The sequence below is a fragment of the Clarias gariepinus genome, chromosome 21 (assembly GCF_024256425.1).
Source record: "Clarias gariepinus isolate MV-2021 ecotype Netherlands chromosome 21, CGAR_prim_01v2, whole genome shotgun sequence".
In the NCBI taxonomy this organism is placed as follows: domain Eukaryota; kingdom Metazoa; phylum Chordata; class Actinopteri; order Siluriformes; family Clariidae; genus Clarias; species Clarias gariepinus.
This window is the reverse complement of record NC_071120.1, coordinates 21,152,449-21,178,175: the sequence shown is the minus strand read 5'-3', so window position 1 is coordinate 21,178,175 and position 25,727 is coordinate 21,152,449. Positions and strand designations below refer to the sequence as shown.

The following is a 25,727-nucleotide window of genomic DNA, read 5'->3' as shown; positions in this document are numbered from 1 at the left end:
TTTTTGGAAACTTTTCCCCCCTTTTTTTTTTCTTCTCTCCTGGCTCATTATCAGCCTGAATATGAGCCCATTAGTTAGCTTCACTTTATTTTGATATAGTGCTTTCTAACACAATGGCCTTTTTAATTTATGACACTATTTACTTTTGTGAACTAGCCGTCTTTATTTTTCGCCTTCCTAGCGAAGGTGATAATTAGGTTTAAACATTCTCTTCACATAATGTCCGGCTCGAGTCATTAACACCATGATGAAGTAAAAATGCTGAAGAAATCTGGATTAGTGCAACTGAACATAATCAGCTGTTGCCAGCTCGCTTGCTTTCATCAGCACATTAACTTGATGAAACGTTTAACACACATCGTATTTAGTTGTTAAAGCTTTAAGGGCATGTGCTCGGTGCTCTTGTGACCTCAGAGCCTCCGCTCTGTCAGTTATGCAGAAAAACAGTGGTTACGGATTTACATCTCATTTTGGTTAATCACGCGTCTGCAGTCACAAAGTAAAACACGAAGTACAGGGTTCGTTTTATGTTTAGTCATATCGACAAAAGGTGAGGATATAAAATGCTGATTGAAGATGTTCTTCAAGTTCCCAGTAGTATTTATTATTTCATTATCAGATAGGACAAAGTGTGTATACGGATGATGAAGAAAATAATGAGCTGCTTTTGTTCGGATTAAACATATATCCAGAGTAAGACATTTGTTAACAGCGAATAATCTGATTTTAAATGCTTGACGAATTCACATACCGTCAGCCTATTTATACGAATCACACCTGGATCCACTACTGTGTGCATGACTTGTACTACACCTTTCCAGTTATAGCACAACTTTGGAAATATGTAAAGCACTGGCTCTAAATATAAAGAAGGGCTGTTGGTAGAAGGATGTCTGTTGGCACGCTCGGCTGATTTCGATGCTGATCTCTGAAATCATTTGAGGAAAAAAAAATGTGCTGAGTAAAGCGGAGAGGATTTCATTATAGCAGAGATTTAAAGGGATCAGTTGTAAAAATAAATCATCCGTTCTTTTGTGCCATAATTATGTTTGATTTCAGTAATCTGATTTATTTATTGATTGAGTCAGAGTGAATTATAATTCGCTCAGGTTTGAGTTTACAGTGTGTAGTTGCCTCGTAGCAGTAATTAGACAACTGTTTCTGATTTTAGTTTATTGTCACAATTTTGTGATTATTGATTTTGTATTCTGTTGCTGTTTTTGCAGTGTGTCCTACTCTGTACACGTCTCTGATGATTATCCAGGTAAAGTATTTATTTTTTTCCCTTCTTTTATATATAAAAATAAAGAAACATGCTTTTGGGTCCAGACATGGCCACTTTTTTGGGTCTGTGGAATTAATCAAAAGGGCTCACTGGGTACAAAAAGGTACAAAAAGACATATATAATAACAGTGAATCGATGAAATCAGTCGACATTATTTATCTTTTTTATTCAAGACAAATATGTCTAATAAAGTACTGTTAAAATGTCTTGAGCCACCACTCATTCATTTTCAATTCAAACGTTATTTATCACTTAAGTTAGATGCATTTTTGAGTGTGAATGATTCATAGATCACTATAAAGCTCAACAAACATTCCTCTGAAACTGAGCAGGTACAGAAAACAGGTGAAAATCGAACAGCGAAAAACCTGCCAAAAATAAGAGTTAAGGTGGTCCTTCAGAAAGCCTGAAGAACTACAGTATTCCTCAGGCCTACATCAGAAATATAAGAAAGTCTGGCTTTTTGGAAGCAAAGTATGAAGAAATGAGGGGTCTATTCTAAGACTCTAGACTTTTGGAAAAAAAAAAAGTTTGGACACTCCTTCTATTTCCATTTTTTTTTGTTTAATGTTTTTTTCTACATTCTAGCACAATACTGGAGATTTAAAAAACAAAATAACACAAATGGAATAAGGTAATTACGTAACAACAACAAGAAAAACAGTCAGTTATCATTTAATACACGAAGATCAGCTGTTCTGGAATAGTTCTTGCAAGAACAGTATTATCAAGTGCATTTGCAAATCCCATCAAGCACCATGATGAAACTGACTCTCATGAAGATCATCCCAGGAAAGCAAGACCAAAACTTACATCTGCTGCCAAGAAAAAGAATTTAATTTAAGAGTTACCAGCCTCAAAAATCACTAGGGTTTACAGATCATAATAGCAGATACATCTCAATATCAACTGTTCAAAGAGAATTATTGGATATTTTGGATGTTTTACAATGTAGAAAGAAATAGAAATCAGGAAAGAAAATAGAATTTAAAGTTGTGTCCAAACTTTTGACTAGTAGTGTAGGAATATTACATTATTTTACCTGTTTACACATGAGCTACTGTATGCATAAAACAAAACCAATATATCTGTAGATGGTACATATTCATTAACCATAATGACATTTATAGTATAGTAGTTGGCTTTGTTTCTCCTCCTGCTTGTCATGGTTTAATGAACAGCATATTTAAAGATCATGTCAAGTTTCGCTGCACCGGCATGACAAGCAGCCGGAGTCTTTTAGTCTGCGTTTAATTCGGTCAATGAACTGTAATTGGCCCGGCAAGAAAGCCCCTGCAGGCCGTGTCATGTGAAATCACAGGTAATGTAGCTATGGCTGAATTTGCCTACTGCTTCAGCATAGGAACACATTTTTAGCCCTTTTTTTCACAACAATGGGTCACTTTATTTAAAATGGCACTTTATTTGGCTGTTACTCAGTCATTACACCGCTACATCAATTTTAAGTGCATAAATATGTGTATTTGTCATTGCAGTCTTCTTAAAGCCTGAAACTTTAATGTGTCCTCATATTATTAAAACTTTTATCACTACACAATACTTTAGTGTAAACTTTATTAACCACAGGTTGGATGCTGGCAATGTGCTTTATTATCTTGACATTTTTCCCATGCAGGTTTGAAGAGTTAAATTCTGTCTGATTTCATCGCTAATGTTTCTAGTTGCCAAAGTCGGGAATAAAACTATTATCCAGGACACGGTGTTACTGTAGCCCCCCTGAAGTTAATTATTTCCCTATAACAGCACATTCCTAAGTGTCTGTCCCCTTTTAAATCACCGTGTTTTACTGTATGTGTATATCAGTGCCAAATTAATTATTATTGTTCACTGCCTGGCCAAAAAATACCCCAAAACAGATTTTCTTTAGTTTTGATTACAGCACTCAAAATGTGGTGGCCAGTTTAGGTGTGAAAATCATTCCTCATGCTTCCAGAACCACTTTTTCACAATTTGAGTCCTGGAATATGTCTGTGCCATCAGTGAAGTAAAAGACACAGGTGTGACAATCTGGTCAATCAGTACATTCAAGTCATCAGCATTTTATTGAGACACATACTGTTGTTAAGTCCAAACCTGAGCAACTAAAGCAACCACCCCAGATCATAACACTGCCTCCAGAGGACTGTACAGTGGACACTAAGCATGATGGGTGCATCGCTTCGAGTGCTTTTCTTCTTATCCTGATGAATCCGTTACTCTGGAATAGGGTGAATCAGAGTTCAACAGAGCTTTTCCATTTCTCCAAAGTCCAATTTTTTATGCTCCCTAGCAAATGAAAGCCTTTTTTTCTGATTCCTCTCACTACCAAGTAGACTTCTTATGGCCAAACAGCTGTTTAGCTCCAAATCATGTGATGTGTTCTCATCACATTGTGTGTATGGAAATGCTCTTACTTTCACTATTAAACTTAGCTGTGGTTTACTGTTGATTTCTTACCACGCAACCTTCTTATCTTCATTCATATATATATATATATTTTTTTTTTCCCCTAAACGCATTTCTTTCACAAACCTGACGCATAGTTGTATAGCACTATACATCCAGGTTTTTATAACATGATGAAAGGTTCTTAATCCAGGCTCAGTCATTTCCAATCTCCTTATTTGTTTTCTTTGCTTTGATGCAGCAAAATAATTTGACCCTTCTGAAACGGTGATGTCTTTTGGCCTGGTGATGTAGAATGACTCACAAGATGAGCTGTGTGTTTAAAATCTCATTATTGTCAACTCTTCTTTTAGCGGTTTAGAGTAGACAACCGGCTTCCTTTTAAATCTCAGAATGATACCGAAACACTGATCCAGACCACATTTCCAAACTGGCGCCCAGTATTTTCAAGCTTAATCCTATCTCTGTCATAGTGTAAAGTGGACTTTGGATTAATATGCGCTTTTCCTGGCTTAGATTCGGTCATCATTTACAAAAACTGTCAGTTTGTAAGGTTAAAAATCAATCATTCATTTATTAGTCCAACACAGTAACAGAGGGAAAAAACCCACAGTACTTGTGCAGAACCAGAAATGAAAAATGTACTTTCATTGCTAATTTGATTATGCATTACAAGAAAATGAATTGTGTATTTTGAATAGATACGTATGACAAAATTCAATTATCATAGTCTGTTCATCTGGTTATTGTGTCATTATTGTGTGCATGTAAACATGATTAATCAGAATTGTTTAATTAGGGCTTTATTAAAGCCATACTGTAATTTGGTTGACTATCGTCCATGTTAATACTAATAGATGTGTGGTGTTTCCCTTTCAGACAACACATACGTCTCAAACTCTGAGAACAACGATGATGTTTTAGTCACAAGAGATCCCATACCAGTTATCTTTCATAGAATCGCAACAGGTAAAGCCTTTCTGATTCTATAGGAGTGATCTTTTTATGTTTATAATTTAAATGAAAAACAATGCATACAATAATAGAATGATGAAGCTATGCAGAACACTCTGTAGTTTAGCAAGAAATTAGACTTTTTAATTTTATACGTCTACAACTCCTGGGCATCTGTGGATGCTTTTTGAAATAGTCTGTTCATTTCACAGCACGCAGGCTGATTTCAGTTTTTGTCATTCAACATGTCCATTTAATTGAACACGAAGTTTCGAACCAGATGGTAATTTTAAATTCAGCAGCTTATCCTGAGTTCATTGATTGTTCAGTTACGAAGTGATTCACACACATATTGTTTCTCAGTAGGTTTTTTTTTTTTTTTGGAGCTAAAAAGGACTACAGATGGCCATTATCTTCTGTTAGTCAGTAAATCAGTACATTGTCATACATTCTGGGACTAATTATACAGTTTAAGTCTAGAGTTTAATAGTTTTTTCTTGTTTCTTTTGCTGTTTAAATCTGAAATAATTATTGCAACTGTTCATTTTTTTTCCTCCGAACGTAAATAAAAATTGTCTTGCAAAACATCTCGTACTTTAGATAATAAGCTACTTGTACTCAAGAAAGAGCCTTGTGCAGATGTGTACTCTATTCCCAGGAAGAAAACGATTAAGTTGGGTTGGAATATAGTGATTGTAAAGGCCATAGTATATAATGGACGGGGGCGAGTCATAAAGTCCACACTCTGGCTGTAGAATTTATTTACATGAACTTAAGAAAAGAAACTTAAAGGAGACACTTCTTCATCAGAAGTGAATCGTTGCTCAGGGGGCCAAACAGCTAAAAGTTCAATGGAGCAAGATCAGGTCTATAGGGAGGATGGTTTAACTAATTTAAAAAGTTGTTGACAGTGTGGTCAGAGGATGTGCATTACCATGCGGGATCACAGCGTCCTTGAAGAGCAGACCTTTGAGTTTAATTCGCAGTTTAAGTTTCTAACTGTAATGAGCACTGTTGAGTGTTTAACTTTTTCCTGATAATCTTCCAATGCTGGGCCTCGAAAATCCCAGAAATCTGTAAGCAACAATTTTTCAGCTGATATTTGACTTTTCCGTGGTTGGCGATTGAGGGGCTGAAGAAACTTTCACACTCCGTAGAGTTTCAGTCCAGATTTTGTTTTCAGATATCCAACTTCTCCTGTTTACACTCTTCTGTGAGTTGTATCGGGTGTTTTTTAGGTACACCCTTAAAAAAAAAAAAAAAATCACTGCACGCTATTCTTTGTTTAAACAGAAAGTGCTATTAAGACAGTTTAGGTTTTAATATAACCAGAGTGCGGATCATTTTTGACTCACACCCTTACATCGGTTTCAGTGAGCCCTCATGTCCTGTAAATGAGAGCAGAGTCACTTCAGGATAGAAATGTTTAACACAGGGAGAAAAAAAGATAATCAGGCAGAATAAATTTGCATTGCTTTGCAGTCACTGTTCCATCTAAATGAGAAAATAGATCCAAACCATAGCAGAGACGCTGGTTTCTCCTTTAATGTGTCACTAATCCGTAAATGGCAGATGGTATAGAGTCATAAGGCTGTGAGTCATAAGCCCGATGCTTCCACTTTTGCTCTTAATAAAGCAAGAGCTCTATTTTATATTTCAGTTTCAGATGTTTATCAGCACAACTTTGTCTAGACATAATACATTTTGTATTTCACAGATCTTTATCAGCTTCATAACTTCTACAGTACGTCTAGACCAAAAATATTACCTCCTACAGTATGACTTGGTGTGACAAACAAAGAGATTGTTAAAATCATTAGCAGCATACAGTAGCTGATCGTCTGTAGCACAGTAGATAAAGCCTCAAGCTTCAGGTCCAAATCCCAGGAGTGATGACATGGAAGCAGTGAGAGCTATAGCCCGCAAGGCATTTATCGAGATTTAGTATTAAATGGTGGTTAGTGGAATAAATGTAAATGAGTAATCCAAGGCTTACTTGCTATATACAGTATGCAGCACAGGGCGAGAGTGTAACTGACAGTGGACGTATCTACTGGAGTGATTCAGGGAAAAATGCCTCCTTCAAAAAGTGCAAAGTCAATGCAATAGAGAACTTGGATTTTCTGTTTTGATGTAATGCGTAATTGGCAAAAGATTGATAAAAGTTCTAATAAAGCAGGATAACTTGAATAGACAGCTCTGTGGGTGGAGATTATCATCACTGATTTCACATTTTCCGCAGAGATACGGACAGCTAACGATGACAGCTGTCTCTCCATCAAGTCAAGGCTTCAGATTGATAAAAACCCGGTAAGACAGATACACCAGATATTCATTCATTAATATGAATTGCACATGGCATCATAACTCATGACTTGTATTTTGCAGTGCCATTACACTGTAGAAGAGGATTCAGAGGGAGATAATGACTCTGAAGAGTTCTACTATGGTGGTCAGGTATGCATGTTTTATTGCCTTTTTATTTGTATCTTATTTGCAATTTATCAGGAAATTCATTTTCCTACTGTAGCACATGACAAACCATAAATCCCAGATGTTTAAGCTGGCCCACTGGAAAAGTAAACGCTTCATGCTCAGTACCGTGTTTTCGTCACCTGGAAACTTAACTGACTCAGAAAAATGCCATTAATGCAGATAAATGGAAACCAAGCATTATGTTATCCAATAGCAAATTGAGTGTTCAGACTTGGGCCTTCAGTTAGCTTCAAAGCTGTGAGCAAAAACAACGCAAAGAAATGACTGTTATATACTCTGTCTGACTGTAGAATATCTGGCTCTTTATTAACGGTTTTACTTAATAACTGTGTATTAATTTACATTATGTTCAGAGATAAGAAATAATATGCACATAATCCAGGTGGAAATTCATTTATTTCTGTAAGAGCTTGAAATTCCAGTCATGAGTAAAGTGTATATCATGCATGATAAATTTTAAACAGTAAAATAGTCTAAGTTATTGTAGCATAATTTAAGTTGAAATTGAATGATTCACAACTTCAGGTCCTACATTGAGTGACATGCAAAAAAACATTCCATCTTAAAACTTGCTGGTAGCCTCTTAGCAGCTAAGAGAATCAAACTGTGTTAGATAGTTACAGTAGATAGTAGATAGTTATTAGGGATGGAAATCACTGGTTACCTCCCGATGCGATATTATCAAAATAGTTAGGTGCCAATTTAATTAAAATTGCAATTCTATGAATATTTTTGATTTTATGAATATCCCGATTCGATATTAAATTTCCCCCCGATTTTGTTACAATTTTAAACCTTGATTGATTAAATGTAGCCTGTTTCTTATAACATGTGTTTTCTCACTTTAAATCCAGGCACAGCATTTAAACAATCCAAACTAGCTTTAGTTACAAGAGTTTATAAATTTTTACCTTAAAATTAAATTACACCAAAAATACACATAATTATTATTCCTAATCAAACTGGATGAAAATGTATAAATAGGTCAGTGGGACCGGTTCATCTCTCTTATAAATTTAAAAATAGTTTTTAAAACAGTGGATCGCTACACCCAAAATCATAACGATTTATAACTGAATTTATTTTTTCCCCATTTATAGTAGTTAACATAACTATTTAAATAAGGAAGCAGCAAAACATTTTATTTTGTAACAGCTAAAATGTTAATATTATGTGAAAAGTGTTAGGAATTGTACTTCTGTGTACCTGTGGTAGGTGTGCTCTGGTACTTAAAAATAGCAATACAGCTCTTATTATAGTCCAAATGATATACCAACAAAAAAGGAAAAATATGTATTTAGAGGAAAACGACCTACTAACCCACCAAACTAATTAAAAATTGACCTCACATAATCCAGGGACAAAACAATCACACATTTTTTTTAAACAACCAACAGCAATGAAAAGAGTTACTCAATCATTGTCTATACTGCTTTATTCTGCATAGAGGGTCATGGGGCCTGGAGCCTGCCGCAGGAGACTTAGATAGGATACACCCTGGACAGGGTGCCAATCCATCACAGGGCACACACACTCCCACTTACTATGGGCAATTTGGGGAAAGCCAATTATTCTAATCTGCATGTTTTTGGACTGTGGGGTTTAAAACAAGAGAGAAATACTGTAACACGATTCTATAGGTATTCCTTGGATGTCCTTTTATTATAGAAACTGTTGATCTTTGGGGAATCTTACCCACAACAATCTCTAAAGGTTCATTAATACAATAAAAAGGATCCAAAGAGTTCCCTTCAGGAGCCATCCAATACTAGTGAGCTAGCAAAGAAAATTCCCACATCAATGCAGATAACTAACTCCCTACAATGCAATTATAATTTTGCAATAGTTGTGTCAAATCGCTAAATAAAACTGTTCAGTTATTTTTGTCACTAGGCAACTATACATACAAACAAACAGGGAACTAAATGTGAAATCTGTTGGTCCGGAGTCTTCTGAATTGAACTTTACAGTCCATTCAGTCCACGTCTTTGTTAATAATGTGAAGAAAAGATCCTAAAAGGAATTTTGTAACCAGCCACAGCTAACCCTGTTTCAGATTTCTTTGCTCTATAAAGCTACCAGTACACTAAAAGAGGTGAGAGAAGGTTTCCATCATACAAATATGAATGTCCACACCAGCGAGCCCTTCTTAAATGACTCATATACCGGCTAACTGGAGAAAATCCATTATAGTAAAGCCAGGGTATGTGAACTCGCATTCCCCTTAGTGAACCAGACTCACTGTAGACTTTCGTGACTGATTAGCGGCCATCGTTTGGATGAATATGGATCCTCTAATGCCCTCGGTGGCTGCGAACGCACACTGGCACTCGCTCACAGTAATGTGGCTCCATTACGCCTTTGACATCCATTGTGGTTCTGGAAGCGCTCAATCACCGAAGGCTACATCATCATCACTTTAGATTCTCTGGGGAAAAGTTATATTTCAGCATTGAGGTGATGAAGTGATGGTGCTTAAAGGAGCTCAACATGTTAGTTTGGACGTAATAGATAGAACTCACGTTACTGTAGATACTCACGCTTAGCTTGAGTTACTATAAAAGGTACTGGATTTGATTCTGTGTTTTTTGAAATTATTATGTTTATAACTATTGCTGATCATCACTTCTGATAGCAAAATGTATAAGAAAGATTTCCACTAACTTTGTTTTGTCTTTTTAGCTGTCAGACCATGCAAAAATTAAAAACTTAAAGTTTGTTTGCTTTAAAAAGCAAGATTTATGAATGCAATTCTGATAAATGACTATAAGTGAATTTGCCTTGTTATGAACATAAAAAAGAGGAAATTGCTGTATGTAGCTGTTTGGTGTTTTATGTTAAAGCCAATAAAATGTTTAAATTGTTATATGATTTTAGGTGAACCATGCAGGAATTCTGTTTTATTACAATAAAGTAGATGTGCCCGCCACTTCGTTCATGTGAAACTTAACTGCATTTTTTTTAAAAAATGCACAGCGCCATCTGTTGAATTTTGGAATTAATTGAAATTTGGGCCCATGGGTCGATTGCGATGACACAAAGCCTATATGTTTCCTCAAGCTCGGCTAAATACACCTGTGAAAGCCCCATTAAAATTGGTTTAGTAGTTTTTACGTAATGCGTGCACAAACAGACAGATCACCTCAGATTTTCATTACCAAAGTTCACATGCTAATTATAAAACTTAACATAGGAGTTTCGAGTCGCTTAGGTCTCTTGAAACTGAAAACAAACTTTATAATGATTTGTAGTGTTATATGCTATGAGAACGGATTCTTCTCAGGAACAATCATAGCATGCATTCTTAAAGAAATACCTCTGCTCCGCTGCTGAATCTGGAATACTTATAATGTCCTGTTTTTCCTGGACTGTTTGATAAGTGTCGTCTCTGAGCTGAAATGCAGCTTGCTTTTTCTGTGCTTCTACTAACTAGCTTTGAGCAAACATAAAGATTATTCATGGATCTCATGGGGGATTTTGACGCCTTCTCTCTTCCTGGAGTTCAGCCTTTTTTCATCACCACAGTGCCGAACAGAATAAACACATCCTGGAGATAGCATATAAAATGGATTATCTTTGGTGCTATCTCAGGACATATTTTAACTTTGCGTCTCAAAGTGGAAAAAGTTCTGACCTTGGTCTCCTAGAGTTTCTTGGCAAAAGTTGAAAAACTGCACTGCTGTTTTTATTGCCTATGGCTCAACATTTGCCTCTGACGTACACGTGTGTGTGTTGTGTGTTGTGTGTGTGTGTGTGTGGTCTTTGCTCCTGGCAGGTGAATTATGATGGGGAACTTCACAAACACCCACAGCTGGAGGCTGACCTAGTAGCCGTGAGGGAGTTATATGGCCATCATGCGGTATCTCTCAGGTACGTACGTGCTTGTTCTTGTGCTTCTTCTGGTTCCTTAGTCAGCAAATTCAATTGTACCTCTCTAAGGAATTTTCCTTCCTTCTAAAGTCTTGTGTTTGCCCTTTAAAGCTTAAGGATACGTGCTACAACTGAGTGAATATAAGAGAGGAAACCACTAGAACCTTTCAATTCAGTGAAGAAAAAGAAGAAAACTATCATCATGCCATCAGAGAATCACAATAATGTGTAGAGTACAGTATAGGCAGTTTTTGTTTTCATAATAATAATTATCAGTTGATGTTATTAAACTTAATATATTACAGTGAACAAATTTTGCAAGCTTGCATTGTTACTTGGGAAGAGGAGCATACGGTTATTTATTTATTTATTTTAAAAAATGCTAGCTTATGAAAAACATATAGTATGTGTTAGATATAGGTACAGTAGAAGGTTAAAGTGGCGGTAAAAACTCTGTCTTGGTAGTGAGCGGATATAAGGAAATATATAGTACCGTATATTTTATGTTGAATATGCATCTGGCAAACTTCCTACATTGCAAAGTAACTAAATATAACAGCTTGCCTATTTTTGGGACAGTAACAGATACGCAATGTGAAATCCCACTTTAAGTACAACTGCATGTATATATAGTCAAGCCTGACAAGCAGCTCTTGAGGATTTTTCTGCCTTAAATGTCATAGCAAAGGCGAACAACTCACTATTCGTTAAGAATTAAATGAATTTTCCTGCCAATGTTCATCAACAATCCTTTATTGCTGATAATGATATACCAAACGGTGGTGTGAAAACTGCCTAAGTAATAATGCAGTTTGGTTTTTGCTTCAATTAAGAAATCTGTGTGAGTACAAAAGAAGCAAAAATGTGAAATGAGAGAAGTGGGGGGAAAATGGAAGTAATAACCTCCCAGCAGCTTTTAATGAAAACGCTGCTGGGAGGTTATTACTTTACACACAAAAATTAGACATTTTGTTTGGGTTTCTTAAGAGGAACAAATCTAATCTTTTTTTTTTTTTTTTTTAAGAGACAACACAAGTGAGAAGCTCGATTTTGTTTTCATCTTTTTTTTGTGAACAATTCCCAAGCAATCACTGATATGAACAACACCACCATTTTTTTGGTCTCAGCATGACTACCTTAATCACACCAAAGTGGAAAAACAAAGCAACAGAATTTTATAGATTATACAGTATTTGAAGCACCCGAAGAAGCAGCTCATACCAAAATTCTAAAACCCTGGCTCTCATGAAGACCATCCCAGCTAAGCAAGACCAAAACTTACCACTGCTGGAGAAGCTCATTTAGAGTCACCAGCCTTAAAAATCATCAATTAACAAACAGCACCTCAGATTAGATACCGTTAGGTAGGGCATCCGACGTAAAACCTGTGCCAAGTTGTTGTGCAGATCGAATGGTCTGCTGTGGCGACCCCTTTGATGGGAGCCTAAAGACCAACAACAACATACATGTACTGTATGTATAGAAATGGTTGTGGGTAAATATGCCAGGAGCTGAGCAGATTGTGAAATACTCAGACCGGCCCGTCTGGCACCAACAACCATGCCACGCTCAAAATTGCTTAAATCACCTTTCTTTCCCATTCTAACATTCAGTTTGAAGTTCAGGAGATTGTCTTGACCAGGACCACACCCCTAAATGCATTGAAGCAACTGCCATGTGATTGGTTGATTAGATAATTGCATTAATGAGAAATTGAACAGGTGTTCCTAATCCTTTAGGTGAGTGTATATATACAGTATATTTGCCAAATGTTGACACCTCAGAGAAGTATTTTAAGTGAATGCAAACAAATTGTCATTTTTGAAACGAATTTTTTAATTTGTCATTTGCATTTAATCAAAATGTAAGGGTTCCACAAATATAAAATTATTTTGTAGTCTATTACCCAGGAAAAAAACAAAAAACAAAAGGGAGGCAGATGATTCTTGCATTACACAAATTGAGTAATGGATATAAAACATCTAAATAAAACACCTATTTTTACACAGTGTATATATATATATATATATATATATATATATATATATATATACACTCAACAAAAATATAAACGCAACACCTTTGTTTCTGCTCCGATTTTTCATGAGATGGACTTAAAGATCTAAAATTCATTCCAGATACACATTACCATTTCTCTCAAACGTTGTTCACAAATCAGTCTAAATGTGTGATAGTGAGCACTTCTGCTTTGCTGAGATAATCCATCCCACCTCACAGGTGTGCCACATCAAGATGCTGATCTGACATCATGAGTAGTGCACAGGTGTACCTTAGACTGCCCACAATAAAAGGCCACCCTGGAATGTGCAGTTTTGTCTCACAGCAAAATGCCACAGATGCCACAAGCATTGAGGGAGCGTGCAATTGGCATGCTGACAGCAGGAATGTCAACCAGATCTGTTGCTCGTGCATTGAATGTTCATTTTTCCACCATAAGCCGGGTGTATATACACACACACAATAAAAATACAACAAAGCAATGCTTATTTGCAGTTCTTGCTGTACATGGGTGGTTTCACTAGATATATAGTATATTTTACATATTTTTATTATATACAAATATAATTGTTCTCAAAAAGTAAAAAAAACTTTTTTGTCTCGTTGGTTTAATTGGCTTTTCTTCATCTACTTTTTTGATTTGTGTGAAAATCAGAATATTTTTTAGATCTTATTTATGCAGATCTTTAGAAAATTCTAAAGCGTTCACAAACATTCAGTCACCACCGTATTTGTTGACATATTCATTAGCAATGAGGTAAATATTTCATTTCAAGATTTCATTCTTACTGATGGCCATAATACAGGGTTGGATTACAAACCTTTTTACAGTCACATTATAACCAGAGCATATCGTGACAGCAGCTGTAATCCTAACATCCTGAGAAAATGTGCACACTTGATACATAGAGTAGGTGGGAAACATTACAAACACTGTCAAGCTGTTGCTCGAAGAATGATTCATCTAAAATCTGGTCATCCATGCTAACACATCTATTAAAAGCATATTTTATGAATTCTAGACCGTGTTTGTGTGAATTGATGAAAGAGAACCTTTTGAAACAAACGCAGAGCTTATCCTTTGTAGAAACAGACATCTGTTTTGTCTGGTTTTGTTGTTATGTCTATTTTGACAGGCCTGTCTGTTTTGTGCTTGTCATATTTTAGAGCAGCATAGTAATTGGACCACTACAGCTGAAATGAAACAGTCTGCATGTGAAAAGTGTGTTAAGTGTAAAGATTTGTGGTGAAACCGACTGTAGGTGATCTGTGTGAATCCCTCCGCCGTGGTTTGGCGCGCATGTGAACCGTGGATTAAATCTTATCTAATTGCAAAATCTAACCATCATATAGTGTGAAATACAGTATTGCTCCTGTGTTATATTTGGGGTTTGTGTCTGTTTTTTGTTTCAAACTCTCTCTTGAGCACACTCACTTTGTGGTCTCCAGGGTTGCGAGATCAGTCCAACAGAATTCTGTCTAGACAATGCTGAAACTCCACTCTGGCCGAAATAATAACATCAAAATTAGATCTCATGATGAAGCACTATAATATATTGATATACTTTGTTTTACTTAAGTGAGCCAAGCTTTTGTTACCTGTCCTACTGTAGATGATGAAAAGTTGGGCGAATATTATTTCTTTTCATTTTTTATTTGTAAAAAGAAGATTAGTACCTTCTTCATTTGAACAATAGAGAATGACAAATAACCACATCATCAAAAATTAAATTTGAAGAAGAATATTTTATGTTAGGAATAAAAAATGACAAAAAGCCACATCATCAAAAAAGTTAATTTTCATCTTGAAAATTTTGTCCTCTTTTAAGACCTTGTATAAAACTTTGTCGCTTTTAGTGTTCTTTAAACGCTATTCAGTCTTAATCTTTTTTTGAGAGCGCTGTGGAAATTTTGAAGAGTTGGGTGAGAAAATAATTAGCATTTTTCCAATACATTCCCATACTGTACATACTTTAACATCAAGAATAATGTATGCTAATCATTTTTAATTTGTACAGTGATTTACAGGATTCCTTTTCTAACAAATAAGCATTCTATAATACACTACAGGCATAGGCCAAAGTGGATTTCGATGTTTCATGGCCTCTATGTTGTTTCTTTTTTGTTTCCCCCTTGTCAATCCGGGAAAAATATTCTACATCACCCTTAACATCAACAAAAGCAATAGTCTGGGGCAAAAATGACCAGACACAAGACATTAACACTGTTAGTGAACTAGCTAGCTGACTTAAACAACTATATAAAAATAGCTATACAAGTGTGGTTGATTGGCTGTGATTATGGCAGCAGTTAATAACAGAGTAGAAATCAGAATCATTTCTATTGTGAGATATATTGTAAAGACTGGGAGAGAAAAGAGGTTATCTAAAATGTGTATGCACCACAATGACCTTGTTTTCTGTACAAAGACCTTAGAAGAGGAAGGAGAATATGTGTGTGTATATATACTGTATATATGTTTAAAAATTTCATTTTTATTTGAATTAAGGGAACTCAATTGATCAGTTTTAGAAAAAGGTGAGTTTCATGATGACTGAGCTATAATAGTTAAAAACTTTTAAAATCTGTAATTTAGAGTGTAAGTAACTTGTTTTCACTTATGTTTACGCTGGTCTTCTGCCAGAACCAATCAGTCTAAAAAGTGGTGCTATATTCCTTCTGGTCTCTTTCAAATGAATATAATGTGTTGCTAATAGATCCTGTAATAGAAGAGAAGTTCAGGTAATTGTCTTGAGCTTCGCTTAATAGAAGAGGGAGGTACATCCCAAATGATTGCTCTTTCTGAGTATCAGTTGGCCTTAAAAAAATGAGAGAATTTAATAAATCTTGGTCAGTAGCTGCGAGCTATAGATAATGAACATAATCTTTATTTTTTTATTTTGCATACTGTGATATTTCTTGTATAAAACAGGTAACTTGTATTAAACTTTTAGACATTGTATTGCAAATCTGTGGTCAAGGTTGTGTTTGACCACAGATTGTGTGGATTGGGTCTATTTGTCTTCCATTCTGTGGGATAGATCTTGGCAAAGAGTTGCCAAAAATGCATGCTGGTTTTGCGTTTGGTGTGTTCTCACTATTGTTTTCACTTCACAAGAGACCAAATTTAAATGTTCTCAGATGTACTGACAGATTTTACAGATAGATAGATAGATATCATTTTGTCATTGCATAGTACAAGAATGCAGATTAGCATCCACCAGAAGTGCAGTGGGGAATCAAATGGTTAAGGCTGTGGGTTACTGAACGGGAGGTCGCGGTTTGAGCCCCAGCACTGGCAAGTTGGAACTTTTGAGCGGGGACCTGGAGCCATAAAGCAAGGACCCTAACCTTGTTAAAATCTGATCCTGGGGTGCTGTATCCTGTCTGACCCTGTGTTCTGAACCCAGCTTTCTAACTGTAAAAAAATAATTTTACTGTGCTGTAAGGTATAGTACATGTGACAAATAATTAAATATTATCATTATTATAAGTGCAAATGTACATCAATGCAAATCATCAACACTATACACAATTTGCTCAAAATAAAACACCACACACTACCGAGCTATAAATAAATAGAGAGCTATGAATGCGCTTTGAGTAGATTATAGGGGTTAAGATTTTACACGCCTCACGCCACAGGATGGTGTCTGGGAAGGAATGCACTCAGACTAGCCTGAAATAAATGAAACTTTTACCACTGCCTTGAAAATCAGCTTGATTATCCTCCAGTGTGACCCAGGCATACAATTGTCAAAAAGCACCAACTGTCAGTTAATTAAATTTTATTTGTATAGCACTTTTAACAATTGACATTGTCGCAAAGCAGCTTTACACAATCAAAAGTATTATTTAAGTTTGTATGAGATGTGAATTTGTATGAATCGAAATGATAAGCTTGTCCCTGATGAGCAAGCCAAGGACAACGGCGACAGTGGCAAAGAAAAACTCCCTGAGATAGTGATAGGAAGAAACCTTGAGAGGAACCAGACTCAACAGGGAACCCATCCTCATTTGGGTGAAACAGATGTATTAGTTACAGTATGACAGCATAACTAAAAGGGAGAGCCAGAGGAAAACAGAGACATGAGGGCTCCCTGAGTGAAGCGTGTGAAGCGACCAATCACATACATACAAGTGCAAAATGCAAACTCTGAAAATGCGTAACGAGTGTTACATATTTTTATTTATGATTTTAGATATGGCTTTAAGTATTTAAAGTATGGCATTACTGAAAGTCTCGTTTAGTGTTTGTTTTCTAACAGTGAATGAATCATCTGAACTTGTATATCAGGTGTAAATGTCTTTTATTGTCCTTTTAGGGAATATGGTGCAATTGATGATGTAGACATTGATCTACATATTGATGTCAGTTTCCTCGATGTAAGTATGAAATATTTACTTTGACATGGCACTGTTTGCTGCAGAAGTGTTTATACCGTATATACAGTGTGGTCCAAAGGTCTGAGCAAAGTGAAAATGCTTCTGTTTTTTTTTTTTTTTTTTGCAATTTACTCACTCACTCACTCATCTTCTATACCGCTTTATCCTGTATTCAGGGTTGCGGAGACCTGGAGCCCATCCCAGGAGGTTTAGGGCATGAGGCAGGGTACACCCTGGACAGGGTGTCAATCTATTGCAGGGCACACACACAAACACACACTACAGTCAATTTTGGGAACGTGCATATCTTTTGGACTGTGGGAGGAAACCAGAGTACCCAGGAGAAACCCACCAAGCACGGGGAGAACATGCAAACTCCACGCACACAGAGATGGGAATCGAGCCTGGCCGGGAATCGAACCCCGACCCTGGCGGTGCAAGGTGGCAGTGCTAACCACTATACCACCGTGCCGCCCTTTTTGGAATTTAATACAACAGATTTCATTACAAGTTATATTATTGACAAAAACTAGTATGTTAAGAAGAAGATTTTAAATGATGAAATTCATTTTATATTTCTTTTGCATTTGTTTCGTCTTTGTAGTCCAGGGTCGAGGGTTTGATGTGTGATACTTTGGTGTCCTCCTACAGTTCAAACACATTGCACATTAGGTTAATTGGTGATCCCCACTGTAATTGCCCGAAAGTGTGTGTTTGTGTTCTACGATGAATTGGCACCCAATTCCAGGGTGTACTCCTCCTCATGCCCGAAGTCTACTGGGATAGCGGTATAGAAATTAAATGAATGTATGAAAGTTTCATCCCCTTTGATGACAGCTTGCAGCTGAGCTGGCATGTACAGTACTCTAGACTTTGGTGCAAAAACCTCATTATCCATTTTAGATCACGCATCTATTGGAGTGTTGTCTGAACACATGCGTCAGTAGAAAAATCTGACCTTAACGTGGTCAATCGATTATAAAAAATTTATTTCCCGTTTTTGTAGTTTTTTTTTTTTGTTCTCAGACTTTTAGATCCCTGTGTGTATGTAAGAAAACTTACCACTACTGTTAATTGTTCCACAGGAGGAAATTGCCCTTGCCTGGGATGTGATCAGGACCGAACCTTTTATCATACGTCTTCACTGCTCGCTCACGCAGTATCTGAATGGACCAGGTCAGAGCAAAAAATGCTCATGCATACATATACACATTTACATGCTTACTGAATATGTCTTCATACATGCTTAAATCATTTAAAAAAAAATATATCCCAAAGCCTGTAGTGGTTTATGTGATGTAATAGTGTAGTACCATACACTAGTACAATACTTACTAAAGAGTGTCCGCTTTTGTCCTTTGCTTTGTTCTAGTTCCCACCGTTGACGTATTTCAAGCGTCCACAAAAGACAGGTTTGGCCTGGGACATCAACTGAAAAAGTATGACTTACAAAAAAAAAAAAAAAGCTACTATATCAGATTTTATCCAACCTCAAAACTGTTTTGTTCTGCACTTCATGATACTGTTTGATTCTCTTATCAGGATAATGCAGACCTTTGTCACACAGCAGTGGAAGCATCATACTAAAGACAAGCTTAACTGCCCCCATAGCAAAAAGCAGACAGATAAGAAGGTGAAGTCTCCTCTGCACATCTTCTCAACACTCCGCAGGTAAGAGCAACACACAAGCACAAGCTCTCAACTGTCCTTTTTATATATTTTTTTTTCTGTTGTATAAAACCTGACACTCCACAGCTGGTGCGCCTCTAAGATCAAGTGTTGGTGTAGATGTGGTATATATTACTTACACATTTAAACTCATTCTTCTAAAAACCACTGAGTTTAACCACTGACGACTGCTAGATTTTGTTAAAATATTATGTGTCTGATTATCTCAAGCTGTTAAAATCTCCCTTTATGTCAACTTTTTCTCTCAGTGTGAATGGTTTAGATCTGATGCAAAAAGAAACATTATTACAGAAACAAGTAACATTAGGAGGAATTGTACACACACGCACACACAGTAATGTTTCCCCCTTGATTTCTGTTTTCTAATTATACTTCTGCTGTTCTGTGTTAATGGAGGTCCCCCAGCTATCCCCCACCAGGCTGCACAAAGAACAAAAAGAAACTCAAGCACGAGCAGGATGGTGTGTCTAAATCGCATCGGCTCTTGCGCCGTACCTGTTCGGGCGCAGTGAAGCCTGAGGTAGACGGCTGTGCCGGAAAGCCCCGCAAACTCCTGGGACCTTCGCTGTCAGAGCAGACGCCTGGCCTCAAACCACCTCAGCGGCTCCTGTCGAGGCCCGAAGAGAACGTGCTCTCGCGGCCTCACCGTCTCCTGCAACGCTCCGGCTTAGGTGAGCCTCGGTGTGAACGTAGCACAGGCGCCGACAGTAGCAGCAGTCTGAAACCTCACCGGCTCCTGCACCGAACGGACGAGCTAGACGGTCTCAAGCACCACCACCGGCTCCTCGGCAGGTCCTGCTCCAGCAGTGCCAAGATGACCAAAGGTGAGCCGATCAAGGAGCCGTCTGGAGAGAGTCGTCGCCTCTCGCTCACCTCAGGGCTCATAGGCATCCTGGCTCCTGCGCTCTCTCCGGCACCACCGGTAAGCTTACTGAAGCTTTGGTATAAAAACTGCATGCATCGTTTAGCCACTCAGCTCTAATGCACATGATTTGACTTAACTGATTATCAAGCTCTTTATGAGCTGAATTATCTAAATTACAGCATGAAAATGATAATGCAGTGCAGGGCTGCATTGAATGCAGGGCTTTTTTTTCTTTTCTCTCTCTGCTCTGTGCACTAGATAATGTTTTCTCTTTTCCCTTTTTAATTTCAAATAAAATAGGGTTTGAATTACAGTGGTGTCTGGAATGTTATGTTGTTTGTCTTTTTGTTGACTAGCCAAACAACGGAGCCAAGTCTATACCCGTCAGAGACCGCGGCTTTCTCGTCCAGGTTAACATTAACCCCTCCACACTCATTTGAGCTGATCACAGGTAGATAACAGATGTTTTAATAATGCATCTAATGTTTATCGCAGACAATGGATTATGCAGAGCAGAGGATCCCAGTCCTGAATGAGTTCTGTGTGGTCTGTGATGAACCTCATGTCTTTCAAAATGGACCAATGCTCAGGGTAAGGGTTCAGAAAGTATAACTTTGGCACAAACCAAGGAAATTACAGATAACAGATGCCAGTTAACATGGAACCTTATAATACTTTTGAAGTAATATTTTGAAGTTGCCAGTTGTTGAATGATCAAAAAAATAGGTTGATATTTAGAAAGACCAAGGCTGATCATGTGCATTGTTAGAATTCATTTATTTAACATTTAGGAAGGGAACTACATCCCCTTTTTTATTACTAATATAAACAATTTGACAGCAAAATGAGAACTCCATTTTTGGAGTTTTAGGAAAAACTAATTTTTTAAAAATGAAACGATATAACCCTAGTATTGCACACTGAGAGAAGACTTTGCACATGATTTATTTGAGCCACAAGGGTGTTGAAAAAGGGTGTTATATACTGTAAGGGGTGATTTCGGTGTGATTTTTCAAAAAGCCATAACTCCATCTCACACAGTTTTGGCACAATGAATAAACCAGCCTGCAGTTCTGTTTGAGGTTATTGAAGTATGGTATTTAGTATCAATAACATGTTGGTTGAGGCTTATTAAAAAAAATTATATTAGACTCATACTTTGCGATTTTTTTAAGGGAGTTTAACAGAAAGTAGTGGCAGAAAATAAGATCAAGGAAAAAGTATTGTATTTGGATTTTGCACATAAAACCTTTTTAATTACAAAGGTTGATGAAGATTATGAGAAACTTTAGAAATACCAAAACTTTAGTTAACACAATCATCCGCCTCCTCCTTTACCAGTTTTAATTTCACTTAAATACATGGCGACAACTCCCTACCTATAGCACAGGTACAGTATAACCAACAGCTTTACACACACATACACACACACACTGCCTGCATCTCATGTCTCTTATAAACAATTCGCTCGTGTTTAAATAAAAAAAAAAATATTTCTCTGCTTCACCACAGTGACGTACACTTCAGTATCTCACACAGTTTTGTTGAGTATATAACATGGTCTTGGACAAATTCATTTTATAGCGTGGCTTAAATTTAAGCCTTTGGTCGGTACAGTATTTAACCAACATTTTGCTAATGACATACATTTCTATGTTTCTGTAGCCCACAGTGTGTGAGAGAGAGTTGTGTGTCTTCGCCTTCCAAACGCTAGGAGTCATGAACGAGGCTGCTCATGAAATCGCCACGGGTGCCCAGGTAGGCATACACACTTATCGTTTTTATCATTGCTTCATACTTTAGCTTGTTCTCAGAGCTGTTCTGACCTTGCGCATGATTTCAAACTAATGGCAGGTTGTTGACTTGCTGGTCGCCATGTGTCGCTTTGCACTGGAATCACCGAGAAAAGTAGTCATTTTTGAGCCATATCCGTCTGTGGTAGATCCCAGTGATCCTCAGTCCTTGGCCTTCAACCCAAGGGTATGATCAGCATTTCACTACTGTACATTAGAAGTTATGTTGCACTTATCCTCATATTGTGACAGTTGTTTAAAATAATGCTACACTTTCTTTTAGAAAAAGGACTACGACCGGGTGATGAAAGCTCTTGATAGCCTCACGTCTATCAGAGAAATGACCCAGGTATTTGATAATCTGATTGAAATGCACCTAGGTCTGTATTTTGCTATTTTCTGTGCTTTGTGTCTAAAATGCTTGTTTCTGTGAAACAGGCACCATATTTGGAGATAAAGAAGCAGATGGACAGAATCGATCCCCTGGCTCACCCACTCTTACAATGGTAGGAAGTGTTTTTCCATGCCCATGCTATTTACTCACATTTCTTTAACCAGTAATGTTGACATTTAATCACATTCCTTTAAGCGGTAATGGTGACACTGGTGTCTTTAAGGATTTTGGTCATTTGTAGTGACAATGGATATTTTAGATCCGAGATAGCAAATAAGCGATGATTCATTGACCTTCATATTGCCTTGAGCTGGACTCATCTAGAACACTGGGCAAAGCTCAAATGCTGCACAAACGTTAAATATGTGGTATTGTCCTGTACATGAGTCGTTGTTGATTCAGATTCCAAATGCCGTGAAAACCTTGGGAATCGATCAGCCGGACCCTTGGGGCGTTGCTCCTCAGTGCCTTTGACGGTGTGCTGTGATGATTGGCACCAGGACATTGGCAGCAGGTCTTTGAGTTGCTGTAGGTTGAGGAAGACTTGTTAGTCTGGTGCATCTCATACTGTAGGTGCTCGATCGGATTGGGATCTGTGGAGTTTGGACCCTGGGTCTGTGGCCTTGGGCTCTTTGTGCTGCAGGCTATGGTGCACTAGGTCTTCTGCTACCTTTCTATTGTGGCCAACATGGACCTTTTCTTGTGATTTGGGCTGCATTGGCTTTTTCGTGGGGGATCAGACCAGAAGTTCCTTTGTTCCCCAGTGACATGATCCCTTGGTCGCCATGATCCTGTTTGATCCTGTCATAATTTTATGGCTGTACCATTGCCAAAACTGATATGAACATATTTATGTGCCTAAACTCACCCGTATATGTCTTGGAATCACTTGCTTTCTGGGATAAATGATGTGTATGAAGGTATTAAAAAACTAACAAAAAAAAAATGTTTTTTCCAGGGTCATATCCAGTAACAGGTCTCACATAGTGAAGCTACCAGTGACCAGAGTAAGTTTTTTTTTCTTTATTTCTTTACAGACTGAACACTTAGGCAGATTGTATTTAATTTAAGGCGCTGTAGGAGTCCTGGAGGCATACATACTGGAATTTTAGTAGAATTTATAGTGGTGCTTTAGGTTATGAAATATGCTTGTAATTAATATTACTTTTTTATTTGCAACAGCAGTGCTTTGCATTTAGTTTAGAAAACGTGAAGTTTTGTGGAACTTTTGCAAAACAGTTATTAGAATAATGAAACGTCTCAAACACACCCAGTACTGATTGGATTGAACTGTAGCTAAAGCCAAGGTCATGACTAGTGCCTCCCCGATCCTGTGCAGGGCAGCAGATTCAAGTTTGTCTTTTGTAAATGCTTTTTCTCTCCCAACAGCAACTAAAGTTTATGCACACCCCACACCAATTCCTGTTACTCAGCAGCCCACCGGCCAAAGAATCCAACTTTAGAGCTGCCAAAGGCCACTTTGGGAGTACATTTGCTTTCCAGTAAGTTACACCACTGATAGCATGGCCATTTCTATATTTAAATATTATAGATATTATGCTGATACAAAATATTCACCTTAATTAATAAACATTTTATGGATATAAGTAGGGCGGCACAGTGGTGTAGTGGTTAGCACTGTCGCCTTGCACCTCCAGGGTAAGGGTTTGGTTCCCGGTACGGGTTCGATTTCTGGCCAGGCTTGATTCCTGTCTCTGTGTGCTTGAAGTTTGCATATTCTCTCCGTGCTTGGTGGGTTTTCTTCTGGGTACTCCGGTTCCGTCCCGCAGCTTAGGCTAATTGGGGTCCCAAATAACCTGTAGTGTCTGAATGGGTGTGTGAGTATGTGTGTGCCCTGGGAGTGATTGGCACCCTGTCCAGGGTGTGCCCTGCCTTGTGCCCTAAGCCTCCTGGGATAGGCTCCAGGTCCCTGTGACCCTGAATACAGGATAAAGCAGTATAGAAGATGAGTTGAGTGAGTGAATGAGAGTGGATATAAGTGAGACATATTATATTTCAATAAATAATTACATACTGTTTTTACAACTTCTGTTATTAAACTTTAAATATGTACATTATGTAAAGAACAAAAGGAAATATTCTAATGAAGTGGTGTAGTACCTTACCATACTAAAGTGGAGGATTTTCCTATAAGAGCAAAAGTGTTTTATTTTTCAAACCTGTATATTTTCTTCATTAAAGAACAGAACATTATATGTACTGTACTAATATTTTCTGTAGATTTATTGCAGTGGGACACCAGCGAAACTGTTGTTTCTGTTATCCCTTACATCACAAGTCCTCAAGCCAGTGTCGATAGTGGTCCAGACTTCCTGAAGGACCTTTTGTCTTTATTTTTTGGCATGTTTTTGGCTGTTTTCCTGTACCTGACCAGTCTCAAAACCACACAGTGACCTACTACACAGTATAAATTATTAAAGTATTAAAAACAAACTTCAACTTAAGGCATGAACCAGTGAGAAACAGGTGCAGATGATGACAGAAGATCAGACTGTTGATTAGTATACTGGTGATGCTGAATGCTGAGTGGTTGGAACAAAACAGAGGGTAAATGAGGTTACTGCTAAGTTCTTTAAATAAAACACCAAATTTTGCATTTTATCTTTGCGCCTGCCACAGTAAAATTTTTGTTCTTATTTCTTTAATCTATATAATTAAATTTAACTTAATTTAAAAGAAATGAAGGACAGCTCCAAACTTTTTTCATAAACATGTACTGTAAACATGTGATTTTATTAATTATACTCCATATTTGAAATCATACAGTGAGTTTGCTTATTTCCAAGAAAATGTTTAACAAATGGGTGTCACAGTGGCTAGTGGCTAGTACTGTGGCCTTGCACCTCCAAGGTTGAGGGTTCGATTCCCACCTCAGGTCTGTAAGTTTGCATGATCTCCCAGTGTTTGGTGGGTTTCGTGCAACAAGCATTCCCAATTGCCTGTTTAGTGTGTGTGTGTCTTGCAATGGATTGGCACCCTGTCCATAGTGTACCCTGCCTCGTACCCAGAGTCACCTGTGATTACTGTAGGTTCCAGGCTCCCGTAACCCTGTATAGGATAAGCGGTATAGAAGATGAATGAAATGTTAATCATGAAGTAAAAGAACTTGCTGTTAAATCTGATTGTTCTGATCTGTTTCAGTGGCTCGCACATAGAGAACTGGCACTCCATTTTGAGGAATGGTTTGGTTGTGGCTTCCAAGACGAAACTCCAGGTATAAAACACCACAAATCAAGCTCTAAAGCATACCAACCTCTTCTACTGTATATGTCTGTGTTTTTAAATGCACCCTGCATAGAAACATACACACAAACCTTTTACTTATTATAAAACGTCATGCCAGCTCTGTTTGTCTTAACCACAGCTCCATGGCGCCATCTATGGGAGTGGAATTTATCTCAGCCCACTGTCAAGCATATCCTTTGGTTACTCAGGTCTGACTGTGTTTTTTTTTTTTTTTTTTAATATTACACATTCCACTTTGAAAATTACACATAACTTTTTCTTAGCATGGATATGTCTACATAGCAATAGTAACCTTGACACAT

At 37.4% G+C, this 25,727-nt stretch overlaps 1 protein-coding gene across 1 annotated transcript in view; it reads left to right on the top strand.

Annotated features, from left to right (window-relative positions):
- The window catches only part of parp8 (poly (ADP-ribose) polymerase family, member 8), a 55,601-nt gene that overhangs the window by 24,456 nt on the left and 5,418 nt on the right, over positions 1 to 25,727 (top strand). Inside the window, exons 3-22 of the mRNA XM_053480919.1 lie at positions 1,227 to 1,264; positions 4,572 to 4,661; positions 6,889 to 6,956; positions 7,035 to 7,103; positions 10,918 to 11,012; positions 17,357 to 17,417; positions 18,503 to 18,593; positions 18,790 to 18,856; positions 18,960 to 19,088; positions 19,503 to 20,028; positions 20,328 to 20,381; positions 20,467 to 20,562; positions 21,637 to 21,729; positions 21,826 to 21,951; positions 22,048 to 22,113; positions 22,203 to 22,270; positions 23,117 to 23,165; positions 23,548 to 23,660; positions 25,321 to 25,393; positions 25,544 to 25,613. Of these exons, the coding sequence (XP_053336894.1) occupies positions 1,227 to 1,264; positions 4,572 to 4,661; positions 6,889 to 6,956; positions 7,035 to 7,103; positions 10,918 to 11,012; positions 17,357 to 17,417; positions 18,503 to 18,593; positions 18,790 to 18,856; positions 18,960 to 19,088; positions 19,503 to 20,028; positions 20,328 to 20,381; positions 20,467 to 20,562; positions 21,637 to 21,729; positions 21,826 to 21,951; positions 22,048 to 22,113; positions 22,203 to 22,270; positions 23,117 to 23,165; positions 23,548 to 23,660; positions 25,321 to 25,393; positions 25,544 to 25,613 (2,042 nt within the window). The remainder of the gene's footprint in view (positions 1 to 1,226; positions 1,265 to 4,571; positions 4,662 to 6,888; positions 6,957 to 7,034; positions 7,104 to 10,917; positions 11,013 to 17,356; positions 17,418 to 18,502; positions 18,594 to 18,789; positions 18,857 to 18,959; positions 19,089 to 19,502; positions 20,029 to 20,327; positions 20,382 to 20,466; positions 20,563 to 21,636; positions 21,730 to 21,825; positions 21,952 to 22,047; positions 22,114 to 22,202; positions 22,271 to 23,116; positions 23,166 to 23,547; positions 23,661 to 25,320; positions 25,394 to 25,543; positions 25,614 to 25,727) is intronic.